At 41.9% G+C, this 17,980-nt stretch overlaps 1 protein-coding gene across 1 annotated transcript in view; it reads right to left on the bottom strand.

Annotated features, from left to right (window-relative positions):
- Nucleotides 1–3,724: 3,724 nt before the first annotated feature.
- LOC308280769 (NACHT, LRR and PYD domains-containing protein 3-like) overlaps nucleotides 3,725–17,980 on the bottom strand; it is a gene marked incomplete at both ends in the record, with an annotated part of 60,801 nt that continues 46,545 nt past the window's right edge. The window contains 4 exons of the mRNA XM_080755088.1: nucleotides 3,725–3,831; nucleotides 11,888–11,925; nucleotides 12,807–12,956; nucleotides 15,214–15,387. Coding sequence (XP_080611214.1) covers nucleotides 3,725–3,831; nucleotides 11,888–11,925; nucleotides 12,807–12,956; nucleotides 15,214–15,387 — 469 coding nt within the window. The remainder of the gene's footprint in view (nucleotides 3,832–11,887; nucleotides 11,926–12,806; nucleotides 12,957–15,213; nucleotides 15,388–17,980) is intronic.

Here is a 17,980-nt window from a genome sequence, read left to right as displayed (position 1 = left end):
ACCAATCCATTTAACTGCAACATATTTCAACAACATTGCTTCAACAGTGTCTAAAGTTGCATTCAAATAAACATTTACCTGCCATGCAGCTTTCAAACAAATGGCTCTTCCTGCTCTCACTGTGGCCTTATGGGAAGTTAGTGGGCGTCAACTCTCCACTACAGTGAAATCTTAAAGTGACGCCACCTGGTCTGAGGCCCTAAGCTAGATGCAGAATAGATAAGACCCACATTTAGAATGACCTGGTCTGAGGCCCTAAGCTAGATGCAGAATAGATATGACCCACATTTAGAATGACCTGGTCTGAGGCCCTAAGCTAGATGCAGAATAGTTAAGACCCACATTTAGAATGACCTGGTCTGAGGCCCTAAGCTAGATGCAGAATAGATAAGACCCACATTTAGAATGACCTGGTCTGAGGCCCTAAGCTAGATGCAGAATAGATAAGACCCACATTTAGAATGAAAATTTTTAACTCAAATCTTTGCTTCTGGGGGCCCCCGGAACAACATATTTTGAGATGGGGGTCCGCGGCCAAATACATAACCTTTTGGGGGTCCTTGACATGTTTGAGAACCACTGATATTGTAACTATTTTTTTTTTGGTCTTCTGATTTAGAAGACATTTGTAGAATCCACCTATAGATAGTCAGTTATCAAACTTTGTGAAGTCAAGGACCCTCAAAAAGACATGTATTTGGCCACGGACCCCCATCTCAAAATATGTTGTTCCAGGGACCCCCAGAAGCAAAGATTTGAGATAAAACTGTTCACTCTGAATTTGGGTCTTGCCTTAAGCTAGACGTAGAATAGATACACGCATCTGTCATACAATGTGGACAAATAGCCGATCTACAAGCTCACAATGCGTCGCAACGTGACACATTGTGAGCTTGTTGCTTGTAGATCTGCTATTTTCAAAAAATGTTTCTACATTTTATTCATTGGAAAACCTTTGAAATGAGACATTCTGCATAATGAGTACTTTCTACTATTGGTACTTTAAGTACATTTTGATTTTGATACCAATACTTTTGTACTTTTACTACTGTGAACCGGATCCCATCGTCATTTCAAAGAGGCGTTCAAAAGACTCGATTCATTCACAAACGTCTCACCTCTGGTTCCTTAGCTCAGTGTTTCTCAACCACTGTGCCTGGGGACCTTTGGTGTGCCCCTGAGAAGGGTCAAGTGTGCCCCTTGAAACTGCTTGAAAGCCAGTTCTGTATTTATCATTTTAAAAATGATTTAAAATAGCCGCGGTGCGAGGCGTTGTGTGCTTGTAGATCTGCTGTTTTCACTACTGTTGTGCGACAGCCTTGTATGATGAAGCAGGGCTTTACTTTGCAAAGAAACGTACACATTTGAAACTTGGAGATACAAGGTCCATATTTTTTACAGTCTATCAGTAACATGCAGATCTTTGTGTTGTTCTGTATCCAAGAAAACCTAGCTTTTTGTGTATAAAAATGTCCCCAGGATTATTAAACTATAGAAGCCAAAGTAGTTGAAAAATAATCATTATATTCATCCTGATTCATCAATCCTGATTGTGTGTGTGTGAGTGTGCGTATACATACGTGTGTAAGAACATATAAAAACAACACACACTCAGTGTAGTTCCATGTAAAAGATTTTAATGATCAACGTTTTGGACAAGTTGTCTTCATCAGGGTGTTGATGTACAAATATTTACACTGATTTTAACCTCATGAACCCTGGTCTCGGTTTAGGACAAGTTATCACACTGTTACTGTACATTCAGGAATAGTGAAAATAGCAGATCTACAAGCTCACAACATGAGCAGTGGTTCTCAATCTTTGTAATTTCAAGGAAACCCAATAACTCTGAGTGTACAAATGGAACCAAATGGACCCTTACAGGTCTGTAACTCTGAGAGTGTACACATGGAACCAAATGGACCCTTACAGGTCTGTAACTCTGAGAGTGTACAAATGGAACCAAATGGACCCTTACAGGTCTGTAACTCTGAGAGTGTACAAATGGACCTGTAACTAAGGGTCCATTTGGTTCCATTAGTACACTCTCAGAGTTACAAACCCGTAAGGGTCCATTTGGTTCCATTTGTACACTCTCAGAGTTACAGGCCTGTAAGGGTCCATTTGGTTCCATTTGTACACTCTGAGTTACAGACCTGTAAGGGTCCATTTGGTACCATTTGTACACTCTCAGAGTTACAGACCTGTAAGGGTCCATTTGGTTCCATTTGGACACTCAGAGTTCCAGACATTTAAAGGTCCATTTAGAACCTCCTCAAGGGATCCTGAGGGTCCCTGGACCACACTTTGAGAACCACTGGTGTAGAACATGGGTCCATATATGGGCGTGTGTTAACAAACATTCAAAACTATTCAGAAATAGTGAAAATATCAGAGCTACAAGCTCACCAGGCGTAGAGCATTGGTCCATATGGCAGTGTGTTTTCAAAAAAATTAATTTGAAAGACATTTAAAAATAACAGATCTACAAGCTCACAACGCGTCACATCGTGCCGTGTTGTGAGCTTGTAGATCTGATATTTTCAAATGCCCAAACCATAAAATCATGCATATCTGGTGAATGATCAACAATAGTATTTTTAATTAATAACATGAAATACATTCTGCATAACAAGTACTTTTACTTTTGCTACTTGAGTATATTTTGACACTAATACTTTTGAACAAGTAGAATTCAGAACGCTGGTAACAGTTATTTCTACATGTGGTATTTCTACTTTTACTCAAGTCCACTCGAGTACTTCTACCAGCACTGCAGCACCTGTCCCCCCCCCCCCTTCTCTCTCTTTCTCTGTCTGTCTGTCTGTCTGTCTGTCTGTCTCTCTCTCTCCCTCCCTCTCGTCTGTCTGTCCCTCCCTCCGGCCGCCGCCCCCCCCCTCCCTCCCTCCCTCCCTTCCCCCCCTCTCCCTCTCCGTTCATCCGTTTGTTCGTCTTTTGTTCGTCCGTCCGTCCACCCCCCACCCACCCCTCTCTCTCTCTCTCTCTCTCTCTCTCTCTCTCTCTGTCTCACCTCCCCGTCTGTCTGTCTGTCTGTGCCCCCCTCTCTCTCCCTCCCTCCCTCTCGTCTGTCTGTCTGTCTGTCTGTCTGTCTGTCTGTCTGTCTGTCTGTCCGTCCGCGTCCGTCCGTCCGTCCCTCCCTCCGGCCGGCCGGCCACCCCCCCCCCCCCTCCCCCTCCTCTCTCCGTTCATCCGTTTGTTCGTCCGGCGTCCGTACACCCCCCCCCCCCCTCTCTCTCCTCTCTCTCTCTCTCTCTCTCTCTCTCTCTCTCTCTCTCTCTCTACCACATCTTACACAGCTCTGCTGTACCTCCATAACCAACATATATCCCTGCATACAGAGGTTGTGTGAAGGTGGTGTGAACTGTATGGAGGGTCATGGTGTCAGTAACACTGTAAAATGACAGAGTCCCTGCACTGTGATCCAGGTACACCCCCCGTTCTGCCTCCACTGTAGGGACAAACGTCCTGACACTGCAGTATTAACATTGTTGTGTCTGAACGTGTAGCTTCCATGAGAGCACTGTAAACACCATGACTTATTGTGTCCAAACAATGACTCAGCACGGTGTCTGTTGATGTCTTTATAACTGACTGCTATACAGACCTCCACTCCACTCCATTCCACTTCCCAGTAGACCTCCCACCTTCAGACAGACTCTCTTTACTCAACACCTGCCACCAAGAGGTGAATCTCTGTGGATGATCAGGGGTAACCTTGGTCACCCAGTGTTCCAGTCACCTTTCTGTTCTCCTCTGACAGGGAGAGGAAGTGGTGCGCTGTGTTCACATCCAGTGAGAGTGAACAGGAATCTGTGAGAAAACACATGACAAAAACATCACAACTAATTAAAACCTCATCAAACCATTGTTTATAGAGTTACAGTGTTATTGTCACCGTTGCGGGGGGGGGGGGGGGGGGGGGGGGGGGGGGGGGGGGGGGGGGGGGGGGGCATTACTAACATTAACCCATTAAGACCTGAGGCTGGAGGAGAGGAGAGGAGAGGAGAGAAGGAAATGTGTGTGTGTGTGTGTGTGTGTGTGTGTGTGTGTGTGTGTGTGTGTGTGTGTGTGTGCATTACTACATTAACCCATTAAGACCTGAGGCTGGAGGAGAGGAGAGGAGAGGGAGAGGAGAGGAGAGGAGAGGAGAGGAGAGGAGAGGAGAGGAGAGGAGGAATGTGTGTGTGGTGTGTGTGTGTGTGTGTGTGTGTGTGTGTGTGTGTGTGTGTGTGTGTGTGATGTGTGTGTGTGTGTGTGTGTGTGTGTGTGTGTGTGTGTGTCGGGGGGTGGGGGGGTTAGAGGAGAGGAGAGGGAAGGAGAGGAGAGGAGAGAGGAGGAGAGGAGAGCTCACATATCAACTCTCACGTGGTCTGTGAGTCTGCAGCTGGATGCTATTGGACAAGCACACAAAGCAGTACGTACGGTGTGAGCTTGTAGATCTGATACCTTATGTTCGGGGTGGACACCTTTTTCTGCATCTTCATCACAGAAGAATCTTTAAGGCCATTCAGTTTCAGGTGGAAAAAAATGTAACTTCTACCTTTCAAATGAAAATGTAAAACGGGTCAAAATGACCTGAACCGAACTTAAAGGAGTAGTTCACCCCCAAAAAGGCCTTATTTTTCTATTGATTACTCACGACATGGAGACTTGAGTTGATTTTTATTTTTTATTTGTCGCATTCCTAATTGTGCATGTCTGCGTGTGTGAATGGGTGTGAGTGTGGCAGTGTTCATTCTAAGACAACAAATGTATTGTAGTAAATTTACCCCATTGATTCCGGATGAAATCTGGGTCTCCATCCGGAATCAATGGGGCTAATGTATTTATTTTTTTATATTTGAATCTATCATTTTGGGCAAATTATCAACATTTATCAACATTGTTACAATTGTGTCAACATTTTCGAATCAAAAATAGTGACAAAGCAGATCTACAAGCTCATACGTCGCATCGTGACACATTGATTTAAAAGCTCACTATGTGTCACATTTGACGCATGTGAACTTGTAGATCTGATGATTTTTAAAACATTTGACAGAGAAAAACATAAATTAAATCCAGGCCATTCATTATGAGTACTTTTACTTTTGTACTGTAAGTATATTTTGATGCAATACTTTTGTACTGTTACTCAAGTATAATGTTGAATAAGGCCTTCCTGTTAATTTAACAGTGTATAAATGAACCCTTGCTGGTCCATTTGGTTACATTAATACATTGTAGAGTATAAATTAATACTAAGGATTTTATTGTGTAGGGATGTAGCTCTGTTTTCACAAAACATATTTAAAGGACAACTTTGTTTTTTTACAACAAGGGTTCATAATGTTAGATTGTAATTAGAGAAAAGAAAAAGTGAGTGTTAAAATGTGTTCATTTACTTTGTTCTATCGTTTTAGCACGTTTAGCGTACTAAAATGTGGGGGCATTCATACACATGGGGGCATGTGTACAAGTGGCTAAATATAACTTTTAGACACAATAAGCATGCAATTTCTTTATTGCTATTTACAGTAACCCCAGAATTCACATCTGCCCATGACAGATTGCGGTGCATCTTGGGAATGGACATATTCTGTGTAAAAAGACATATTTATCCACTCGTACGCATGCCCCCAGCCACTGAAATCAAATTGTTAAAACCTCTAAAAAGATAGAAAGGAGTAAATGAAAACATTTTAACTCTCATCTTTTATATTCTTTAATTACAATCTAAAATATGAACCCTTGTCGTAAAAAAACAAAGTTGTCCTTTAAATAAACAGTGAAAGTATCAGATCTCACAATGCTTTGCATTGCAATGTGCTGTGAGCTTGTAGATCTGCTATTTTCAATATTGTTTTACAGTATACGTATAGGGCTGAAATGGTCAGTGGTGTTAAGTAACTAAGTACATTTAATATAGTACTGTACTTAAAGGGCAACTTCACCTCTGGGACAACCCTATCTTATTTTATTGTTGTTTGGGACACGATCAACACAATCGCATCATATGATGCAAAACGCATCACTGATGATGCAAAATGCATCACTAGTACATGCTGAAATACTAAAATATCTAAAAACACAGATTGAACACAAAAAATAACTCAGGATTGTGTTGATCGTGTCCCAAACAACAATAAAATAAGATAGGGTTGTCCAGAGGTGAAGTGCCCTTTAAGTAAAATTTGAGTTACTTTTACTGTACATGCCTACTGTGTTTCCATTTATCAATCATTTGTACTTTTACTCCATTACATCTCAGAAGCAAATATTGTACTTTTTACTCCATTACAATTATTTACGATTAAGCCTGCTTCATACTGTTATTCCAAAAATATGAATATTTTTGAAAATATTAGATCCACAAGCTCACAACATGTTACAATGCAATGAGTTGTGAGCTTGTAGATCTGCTATTTTTGACATTTGACAAAGTCCGATTTGAAAATAGGTGATATACAAGCTCACATTGTGTCACATTGCATTGTAAGCTTGTGGATCTGCTATTTTTGAAAATGTGTGAGGAGTTAAAGAGGCTGTTGATTATGTGAGTATGTTTGACTGTTGTGCCTTAAAGGGATATTTCACGTACTTTCACTTAAATTGTATCATGACATCTACTCAGGCTTTTGGAAACACCCAGGACAGTTTTTAAGTTGCTTGATTCAATATTTAGATTTTATCAGACACTTCAAACTCCATTTTAACCATGATAGATTCATCAAAAACACCGTCCTTTTTTCTGGGGACTCATACTTCCCTCCGGGTACGTGAGCTGGACGTGTTTTAATAAAAGTATTATTAAAATAAATCAAAACAATTAATGAAAACACATCCAGCTCACGTATTAGGAGGGTAGTATGAGCCCCCAGAAAAGAAAAAAAACATTATGGGTGTTTTCAATGAATGGTTAAAATGGAGTTTGAAGTTACATTGAGTTTGTATAGGAAGGGGGCGTGTCTGATGAAATCAATATCAGATATCTAAATACTGAATCAAGCAACTTAAAGTGAGAGTAGCACAATGGCCTCTACTTTGTCCCAATTTAATTGTTGTGAAAATATTTGCCAATGCAACCATATTATTTTTTTGTAAGAATCCGCCGCACGTATTTTCCGTATCCATTATAGTGAAGCATGCACTGGCGTAGCGACCCCCCGCCGGGCCCCAATGCAAGGTTTTCACCACAGCCCCCCCCCCCCCCCCCCCCCCCATGTCAATTCATGTTTCAGATATTTAACCACTTGAACCGTCAATACTTAATAAACATGTCCTTTTTCCCTCTACAACAAACATCTTTGCCGAAAAGCTTACAAGCTTGCAGATTGGAAGATTTTGAGGACCCCCTGTAGTAACTTTGTCTGAGGAGGACCCCCTGTTGAAGACCCCTAAATGCTATTAATTACCTTTGAGTGGAAATTCTGTTCCTAATCCTCCTCCTCTGAGTCACGGACTGATCAACAATATCCTACATGCTTCTGTAGCCTACAACTCTTTTTCTTTTTTAATTGGGCGGCGGGCCCACCAAAGAAATCAGATATTAGTTTCAGAGCAAAAACTAGAGAAAACTACCGATAACAGCCTTAAACGCTAAACAGACGGTGTGGGTATTCGTACACCCACAACGGCAGAGAGAAGCATGCCTACCGCTAAAAGTAAACAGGAAATAGCTGTCCTCAAGCAACTGATGTGATTGGGCAATCAGTCAAGAGGGGCAATAGAGTGTCTTCTCAATCCGGTAGGCATTTCAAAATAAAGTTTTTTTATATTATTTTTTTATTATTATTATTCCCCCCCCGGACCCTAATGCGACTGCATTGGCTGCTTCGCCTATAGCTCCACCCCTGGAAGCATGCGTCTATGTAACCCCCCGGCTCCACTGGGCGCGTCGAGCGCCGCGTCAACGCCAACGCTGGGAACGCCAACGCTGGGAACGCTCCCGTTTTAATCAATGAAGGGTGCTCCACTGCCGACGGTAACGTCAACGTCGGACGCTCCGGTGACGGCGTCCAAACTCGAAAATCGCCCCAGTTAAATTTTTTGACGGCGTCCACAACGTCCAGTCATGTATAAAATATGAATAAATGCATTGTATATTATAAATGTAGGCTATACGTGCGTTTCTGCTGTTGGCTATCCATTCACAAGGGTGACTAGATGTCCCAAAAATCCTAGCATATTTTTGTATGTAATTACAGCGGTCTACTTTGATAAAATTATGTACAACAGGCTATAATCATGACAAAGTGGTCAGTGGTGCATTGCTGCTCTCTGAACATAGTGTGCGCTATACGTTCAGATTCATGTCACAAATAGTTTTATTCCTGTTTGAAAGTGATTTTCACGTTGTTTTGGAAATGGGCTATATTGGCCATAGAATGAATACCTCACAGTCACAGCCGCTGCGCTGCGATGGAGCCGGTCGGACGTCAATGTTGACGCCGTCAAGACGCAGAGCAACGCGACGCCGTCAGTGGAGCCCTGGGGTAATAGCCTGGGGGCCGTGTCTCTTGGCGACCCGGCTCTTCTAGCGAGGCACTGTTGACCAGCAAGCCCAGAGATCAGAGCCGGGTCTTGGCTTGTGCAATGTGTGCTTGTGCACAGGGCCCTGAGCCAATATGGGCACTCGGATTTAATAGTTTTTTTTTATTTTATTTATGATTGCATAAACACGCAATATGATTAAGGAGAAGAAAATCTGAAATTCGCCTGTTTTTACCCTTTGAAGCACCCATAGCATGGCTTCTAAACCAATCACAGCGAATGGGGGGCGGGAGGTATAGAACTACTGGTTTCTCAACCAATCACAGTGACTGTCTGAACCTCTCTCTGACAGCGCGCTGATAAACAAACATGGCACCGGGCTTTATCTGAATACACAAATTAAACATGTGTTTCCACAGTGAAATATGCTATAGGGTTAACTACAGACATCCATAGGACATGTGGATAGCTTTTACATTTACCATACGTGAACTAAAGTTTTCGGCGCTGTTCAAAGAAGCTGGATGACACGTTGTGTTGTGTGCCTCCAAGGAATAGCACTTTAGGACATCTGGGCACCTCAATATACAATTGGATATTTTCTTAAGGTAAGAACGACATGGCTTTATTTAACTAACTGTTTGTGTTCACTATGGAGTTAGCCAGCCTTTCTCTCTCTTTGTCCTGTAACCAATAACCCCATGCAAATCTATGGTGTGTAGAGCCGCCATAGTAAAATAAATACATTGTGAGCTTGTAGATCGTCTATTTTCTAATTCAAAGTTTCAACATTGGCTGAGGTATGCGCACATTGGCCCTCATTAATTTATCAACGTGGTGCATATCAAAATGTAGGCATGTGCCAAAATGTAGGGAAGTGTAGGCATTTTGCGGCGCTGCTTCTTTTCGTGGACTGTGAGGTCTCCAATTGTGAAGTGTGTCCTTTATGGAGTAATGTGTTACGGATAAAACCGACGCTCCAAACCTTAAGATTATGAAGTATCAGTCAGTAACATGGTCTTCATTGGCATGCATAGCAGCCAGTGGTTTATAGGTAATAGACATGATTACTTTATGTTTTTGTGTAACCACTCAAACACACCCATCGCCGATAGTGGGTATTCCATTCATGATTATGACTGGTGTGGTGTCACTCATGTAGGCTGCAAGCTTACTTTACAGAATAAATGGTAATAATGGTTCCACAGTAAACTGCTGCTGGACTTGCGTGTGTGTGCGTGTGTGTGTGCATGTGTGTGTGGTCTGTGTGGGATGTGGACATGGGAGTGAACTTGAAGCGACTGCGGAGTAATCTCTCTTCTATTGGCTTTTCTTTTGTGGTTTGGTCGTATTTGGGTTGTTCTAGTTGTAAAATCGGGGCCTATGCAATCTGGTCGCACAGGGCATATCTTCCCTTTGATCCGTCCCTGCCAGAGATGGGTGCTCATTTGGGGGGGTAAAATCCTGTTCCTCGGTGCTTGTGGATGATTTATTTTTCCTCCTCTCCTCCCGTTTTCCCCTGCCTCTCGATTTATGTGTGTTCTCTACATCTGGACCAAACAATGACACGATATTGGATTAACTCACCCAAAAGATAACCCCATAATGTTTTCCACCTGAATTAAAGTTATGAGTTCCTTCACAAACGCGAGTGACACGTGGCGTCTCTCTTCTGCTGCCCAGCCAGTGTCCATCCATATCTATATCCACAGTCCATACCCATTTGACCAGCTGTGATGACCTAAAGCAGCTGAAGAGTCGCTTTGATCGATAAGCGACTCTCGCACGGACAGTATACTGTGTGGTCTCGCAGACTGTCCAGACAGTATACCGTGTGGTCTCTCAGACTGTCCAGACAGTAGACTGTGTGGTCTCACACACTGTCCATGCGAGCATGTGAGAATATACAGTAGGACCGGCAGTCCTGGAAAAGGTACTCACATATTTTACTTGAGTAAAAGTACTCTCATTCTCGCAAGGACCGTACACGTTAGTCCCGAATTGGTGGAAAAAGTACTCGCATATTTTACTTAAGTAAAAGTACTCTCATTCTCGCAAAAAAAGTACTCTCAATCTCGCAGTAGGACGCGTCACGTCGCAGATTGGAGATTGTCTATTTTCAAACAGCCAAGGTATAAAATAGGGCTAAAGTGGTTAATGTATGTTTTATAATATTATAATTTATTTCTGTAGTAACTTGTTACAAAAGCTTTCAAATAATTTTAAGGTGTAAAGGTACAATATTTGCCTCTGAGATGTAGTGGAGTAGAAGTAAAATTATTGGAAATTTATAGTATCCAAATAAAGTAAAAATACCTCAAAATTGTATTTTTTTTATGTTGTTCTTTACTCAATAAAATGTTCAATGTGGGCTTTTGTGTCATTGGTACTTTTACTTAACTTACTAACGTATTAAACACAAACAGATGCATGCACGCACACACGAACACACACGTGCGCGCGCTGTAGCAGATCTACAATTAAGAGCTTGTAGATCCGATCTTTTGAAACAGCCAAAGTATCAAATAGGGCTTAAGTGATTAATGTTTGTTTTGTAATAATAAATCTGCAAGCTGATTAATAATTGTAGTGGAGTAAAAAGTACAAAATGGGCCATGGAAGGCCGAATCACAACTCCAGAATGGATATTTGAACTGTTATGATGACATATATAGGCAGCGTTGTATGCTCTATGCACAAGCCAACATGCTTAGGAAGAAGTTCTACTTTTGTTCTAATGATGTTAAGATAAACTTGTTCAGAGCCTATTGCACTCCTTTGTATACTGCCCCCTTGTGGGTAAAATATAAGCAGACAAGCATCCAAAAGCTGCAGGTTGCTTACAATGACTGTATGAGGATTCTACTCAGAAAACCAAGATGGTCGAGTGCCAGTCAATTGTTTTGTGAAGTAGGAGTGTGCACTTTTCATGCTCTTTTGAGAAATTTGACGTTCAAGTTTATTTGTTGTCTGAATGTGTCTAATAATTTGATTATCATGCTGCTGACTAAACCCCAGTTCAGTAATGTGAAATACCACTCTTGCATCTGGAAACACTTGTATAGTACCTTATTTTAGTGTTCTGATTGCTCTTATTTTTTATTGGTGTGATGTTTTTAATGTTGTGTTTTTGTTTGTCTTCTTATTGGACCTAGTGTCTGTCAATAAAGAGTTGATGATGATGATGATGATGATGATGATGATGATGATGATGTTACAACCTTACCCGTTTACAGGGGCTCTTGGGAACATTACACTTATAGTGATTATCATCTTCATTCACAGAAGGATGTGAATGAGTGAATGTCAATGCTGCTATGTATACTAACTGTTCATTTACATAGCTGGATGCGTGATACTTTGATATAATGAATGAAACAGAATTCACACTTACACTTCTTCAGCAGCCTGCACTCACCACCATGGTCAACACTGGGGGTGGAGGAGACACAACGTAAGGTCTACTTATTCCATTCAATAATAGATACAATTACCGTAAAACAATATTCTATTGCATCACCATATGATTGTGACCGTCAGGTTGCAGTTGCTATGAAAACGTCCAGCTCTTCCGTCCGTCCATGAGTCACGCTAATACATACATTGTCCACATGGGGGCACTAAAGCATTGAAGGCAGGTCAGCTCAGTAGTTTAACCCAGTGGTTCTCAACCTGTCGGTCCAGACCCCCAGGGGGGTCCATAAGTTATTGTGGGGTTCCCCAGATGATTATCTTAATGTGCAACATTGTTTTCTCTCTCAACAGTAAACACTCCATTCATAAAGCCACTTTCCCACTGTGCCCGATAATGATACCGATAACGACATGTCGGCGTTCAGGTCAATTATGCAGCATTATTGTTGTGTTGTGGACGCTAACATCCACTCTCATCCACTTCAATGGAGAAATATTGTTTTACCGTTACCGTTATCGTTATTGTATCGTGCCACAGTGGGAGAGGACCTTAGAGTTAAGTCTATAGAGGGTATCTGCACATTTATAAAGTGACAATTTAGTTCTGATATTTTCACAATAGAACCATGTTATACAGAATGTAATGCCTCAACTCTTAGTGCTTGTCAGGGTGGGGGGTCCCCAGTAAAATATGATTATTTGAGGGGTCACGGCCTGAAAGGTTGAGAACCACTGGTTTAACCGAACTGTGCGTGTGTTTGTTTGTGCATGTGTGTGTGTTGGGGGATATTGCTGCACAACCTGAGAGTCACTTCTCGACCTTAGGCCGTGTTACTTGTTTCATTACTCTAAAACAAGTAGAACACATTTACAGTGAGTGGCAGCAGTTCTGTCCATACCTCAGAGTCTCCAGTGGTAGAGCAGAGAGGAGCTCCAATCCGTCTCCTGGATGGTTGTAGTCCAAGTCCAGTACTTTGAGATGGGAGTTTGATCTCAGAGCTGTGGCCAGATAAGAACAGCCTTCCTCTGAGACCATACAGCCGGACAACCTACACTCACACGCATGCACATGCACAAGCACACACACACACACACACACACACACACACACACACACACACACACACACACACACACACACACACACACACACACACACACACACACACACACAGGTTATTTCAATACAATGTTTATGCTGGTTTGGATATTTTTGTCATAACAAAAGGACCTCTGCTATGTGAAACTAAGGGATGACAAAATCAGTTGGGCCAATTTGTCTCAAGAATTAAAGGGGAAAACCACCTATTTTCAACATTGAACTATGTACAAGTACAACTAAGTAATATTGATGACATCATCAACCCTAACCCGACCCCACAATCAACAACAACAATGTGAGGGTTGCTCCCCACCCGACTTAGCAACTCAGACACTAGCCCTTGAAGTGACATATTATATCCCATTCATCCCATTTGACTGTTTTACATGCATTCTCATTCAGTCACACCCACTCCAAAGGCCTGCCCCAAAGAAAAGCTCCTATCAAAGTATTTTGTGAGATCTGAAGACACTCAGATTGCACACACACACACACACACACACACACACACACACACACACACACACACACACACACACACACACACACACACACACACGCGCGCACACACACACACACACACACACACACACACACACACACACACACACACACACACACACACACACATATAATTGAATATCCATTTGGTAGCAGGTCAAATAGGTCAAATGAGTGAAGTAATGGAAGTAGTAGCTGAATGGCTGGGATGCCTTTTACTTAATATGTGGCCACTTAAGCTGCTACAGTTAGCAGATTAACTGTGGGGTTAAAATCGTCATGGCAGCCGTCAAATCATAACAGAAAGAAATACCTGCATGGGCTAAAGAAGAACCTCATAGGGAGGATCTTATTATATGAGATAGAAGGAGGAAGCAGCTGCTCATACAGCATACATTAGAAGCAAAATCCAAAGAATGTATTGAGTTGGTTGAGGTGTGCATTAGTCATTTAGTCATAATTAAATTCATTGTCATCACTTTGGATCTTTGTTAACCCTTAAACTTTTACACATGCTTATGCAATGCTCCAGAATTTAAATTGGTTGAAACTGTTCAGGAATACTGACCTGAGGATCTCCAGTAAACAGTGTGGACTCCCCAGTCCAACAGAGAGTTGCTGGACTCCCAAATCCTGTAGATTGTTGTTACTGAGGTCCAATTCCATCAGGCTGGAGGAGTTGGCACTGATGACGGATGATAACACCTCACAGCATCTCTCTGATAGGTTACAGCCACTCAGCCTGAAGACACATAAGTTAAAAAAAATCTATGCATTTACTTTCTTGAAATATATGCTTATTATTATGTTAAAAGTATCCAGGCAGGTATCAGTTCACCTACAGAGCTGTATTTAAGGTTTTGGCCACTGGCAGCAGCCTCAGAAGAGCCTCCTGCAGCCTGTGCATTAAAGTCATACTATGCAGTTTCGGGTATCAGTGGCCACTTTGGACACAAGCACAAACATGGCAGCCAACGTCTGTGCCTACATTACCCAAGTTTATCTACGTTCCTGCTCACTAGTGCTAGTCATAGATATATAAAGGTAGACGTCTCCTTCGGCTCTGGTGCATATGCATCAGGGGACCAAGGGAATCTGTGTGCATCGCTTCCATGTGCGTCACACAAAGGGACGTTGGTAGGCCAATCAGAGGCAGGTGGGGACGGATCTTTACGTACGCAGCCTGTAAGAACAGCTGAGCTGCCTAGCCGTGAAACATCAGGAAATGGATGAATTGATAAATCCCGGAAAAGACGCGCTATGATTGGCCAGTAGTCACTTGACTGGCAGAAGTTCCTTAGTTTTCCCAGGAAGTCGGGACTACAATTGTTGCACGTAATTCTGTAAGAAAAATACTTTGATAGGAGCTTTTCTTGGGGGCAGGCCTTTGATCAGGATTTAAACTGTGTTAATCCAATTAAAATGGAGTGGTTGTGACGGAATGAGAATGTATGTAATAAAATAACTACTCCCGCCCCTCTGCCGGCACTCGCGACTGTTATTCCGCAGATGGTAGAAACATCCATGAATGGCCGCGAATTCCGCGGGTCACCGAGAAATCCGCGATCGCAGAATCGCGGATTCCTGGGGGGTCTTTCTAATACAATGTCATCACTTTGGTTCTTTGTTTTAAAACTTTTACACATGCTTATATGCACATGCACCAGGATTTAAATGGGTTGAAAGGGTTCAGGAATACTGACCTGAGGATCTCCAGTACACAGTGTGGACTCCCCAGTCCAACAGAGAGTTGCTGGACTCCCAAATCCTGTAGATTGTTGTTACTGAGGTCCAATTCCCTCAGGCTGGAGGAGTTGGCACTGATGACGGATGATAACGCCTCACAGCATCTCTCTGATAGGTTACAGCCACTCAGCCTGAAGACATCATAAGTTATAAAATCATGAATACTGTATACTTTCATGTAATAAAAAAGATGACCTAATATGTTAAATGTATCCAGGTATCATTTCACCTACAGAGCTATTATTTCAATACAATGTTTCTGCTGATTTGGACATTTATTTAGTCATATAACAAAAGGACCTGAAACTAAGGGATGACACGATCAATTTGTCCAATTTGTCTCAAGAATTAAAGGGGAAAACCACCCATTTTCAACATTGAACTATGTACAAGTATAACTAAGTACATCTTGATACTCTGCAAGCCATGACCCCACAATCAATCCTCCAGTTCTAGGCAACACAGAAATGGGGGGGGGGGGGACTTTTTTATTATTTCCACACAACTCCTCTAAAGTATATTATGACATAGTTCAATGTTGAAAATGGGTGCTTTTCCCCTTTAAGTTATCAGCAGTGTTTAATGGCTGTTGACCAAACCCCCGACTTACACTAGCCCTTGAAGTGACGTATATCCCATTCATCCCCTTTGACTGTTTTACATACATTCTCATTCTGTCACACCCTATCTATTTTAATTGGGTAAACACAGTTTAAATCCTGATCAAAGGCCTGCCCCCAAGAAAAGCTCCTATCAAAGTATTTTGTGAGATCCGAAGATACTCAGACATAATCGTAATTTATCAATACTCTTTACCTTGGTTTTGTTTACGATTAACCATTTTATCTTAAATTGAGTTGTATTGATTTAGTTCTTCTTAATATAGCATTTTTTTTTATTAAGAATTTAATTTTGATTTGCCGGATTGGAAAATTATTTTTACATTTATTTTTGATAAGGTAATTGATCAAAACTCTCTGATTTTGTTTTAATTCAATATATGTATGTGTATATATATATATATATATATATATATATATATTTTTTTTCTTTTTTTGACAACAAATCAGTCATAGCATGCTACTTTCCAACTTTCACCTAAATGTAGACTATGACAAACCAGACTTATTAACCCTCAGTGATGGGCAGTAGCGAGCTACAAGTAGCGACGCTACATATTGATTGATTGAAGAATGTATTAGAAGTTTGCAATAGAAAAAAGTACAGTTTCATGACAGTACAAATCACTGGTACAAGGTCAACTAAAAGGAGATCCTAGAAAGCCGAGGCTTATTTCCACAGGAACCACACTTTAAGTATCTCATATAACATTGAAAGAGCCTTGTTTAGTGTTAAATCTACGTTGATGATGATTAGTGGAGCTGCCTCTGGTGTTGTGATCGTGAACATCCTTGACCTTTAAGAAGTAGTTTGTCAGGTACATGGGAATCTTGGAGGTGTAGTGTATCTTGTACACCAGGCCCATTGCAAGATGCTGTACTCATGTCAGCTACTTTGAGCCATCCCACGCTTTCGTGGTGATGATCGGTAACTAATTAGGGTTGTGCTTGGTCTCCCTCCTCAGACCAAGCACAACCCTAATTAGTTTGTTTTGGGCTGTTTGGAGCTTTAACTTTAAGGCAGCTGAACATAGCTTAACTACATTTCTCAGTAGCGTCACGTTAGCGCAGCTCCTTTTGAACCAGCGTAGCTGTAGCATAGCGTAGCTATTTTTAGACCCCAGTAGTGAAGTAGCGTCCAACAAATGCTACACGTTACTATCCCGGCGAAATTTGACTGCTAAATAAAGTTTGTGAGGAAAATAATTCCCAACAGATCCCCAAACGTGTTGTTCTGCGCAGCACTGCTTTGCTTTCACTTCATTCAACAAACCTCCTCTGTGTAGAGAGAAGAGACTAAAGCAATGGATTTATGGCTCTTTGAAGTGAGCCCAAGCCAAGGATCTGTCTCACTATGCGCTCTCTTCTTCGCGCTCTCTCCTGCGCGAACCGGATCCCATCGTTTACTTCAAAGAGCCGTTCAAAAGATTCGATTCGTTCGCGGACGTCCCACCTCTCTCCGCAATGACACAGTGAAGTGTTCAGAGAGCGTCTGAGTGAGAACTGACATACAAGCTCACATCGCGTTGCAAATGCAAATCCAACATTGTGAGCTTATAAATCTCCGGGGGGGGGAGCATAAACAGGCTTGAGGCGCTGCGCTGCAGCCAGAGATGGACAGTAGGCTACTCGCGCGACCCGAGTAGCCTACTTGAGTAAGAGTACAGAATATACTCCTGGTCACATTTACTCCAATGCACAGTAAACTCAGTCAAAATGTTACAAGTAAGAGTAAAAAAGTACTTGCTTTTAAATAAACGTATTTATTCAAGAGTACATACCGGTACATGCTTTTAAGCTACTTGAAGTACAAATAGTACTCAAGTACATTTACTCAGTTACTGTCCACCGACCACCGCTGGCTGCAGCTTATCAGCTGTTTCGACAGCACACAAGTCAGTGCACTCTTTTGTCCACAGCTAACTAATGACAGTGAAGTGGCATCAAGGGAGCGGTTGCGTCACATCTGCTTTATTTCGCACTCATAATTTCTATTCTGGTTTGCCAGACTGTATGACGGGAGCATTTGCCCAAATCGCGGAGGCAACAGTCTAGCCTCGCAAGACTTGTTGCTAGCAGGTCAAATAGGTCAAATGAGTGAAGT

The sequence above is a fragment of the Nannobrachium achirus genome, assembly GCF_963921795.1.
Source record: "Nannobrachium achirus genome assembly, contig: SCAFFOLD_230, whole genome shotgun sequence".
Taxonomy (NCBI): domain Eukaryota; kingdom Metazoa; phylum Chordata; class Actinopteri; order Myctophiformes; family Myctophidae; genus Nannobrachium; species Nannobrachium achirus.
Note: the sequence above shows the minus strand (reverse complement) of the source record. Positions and strands in the feature narration are given on the sequence as shown.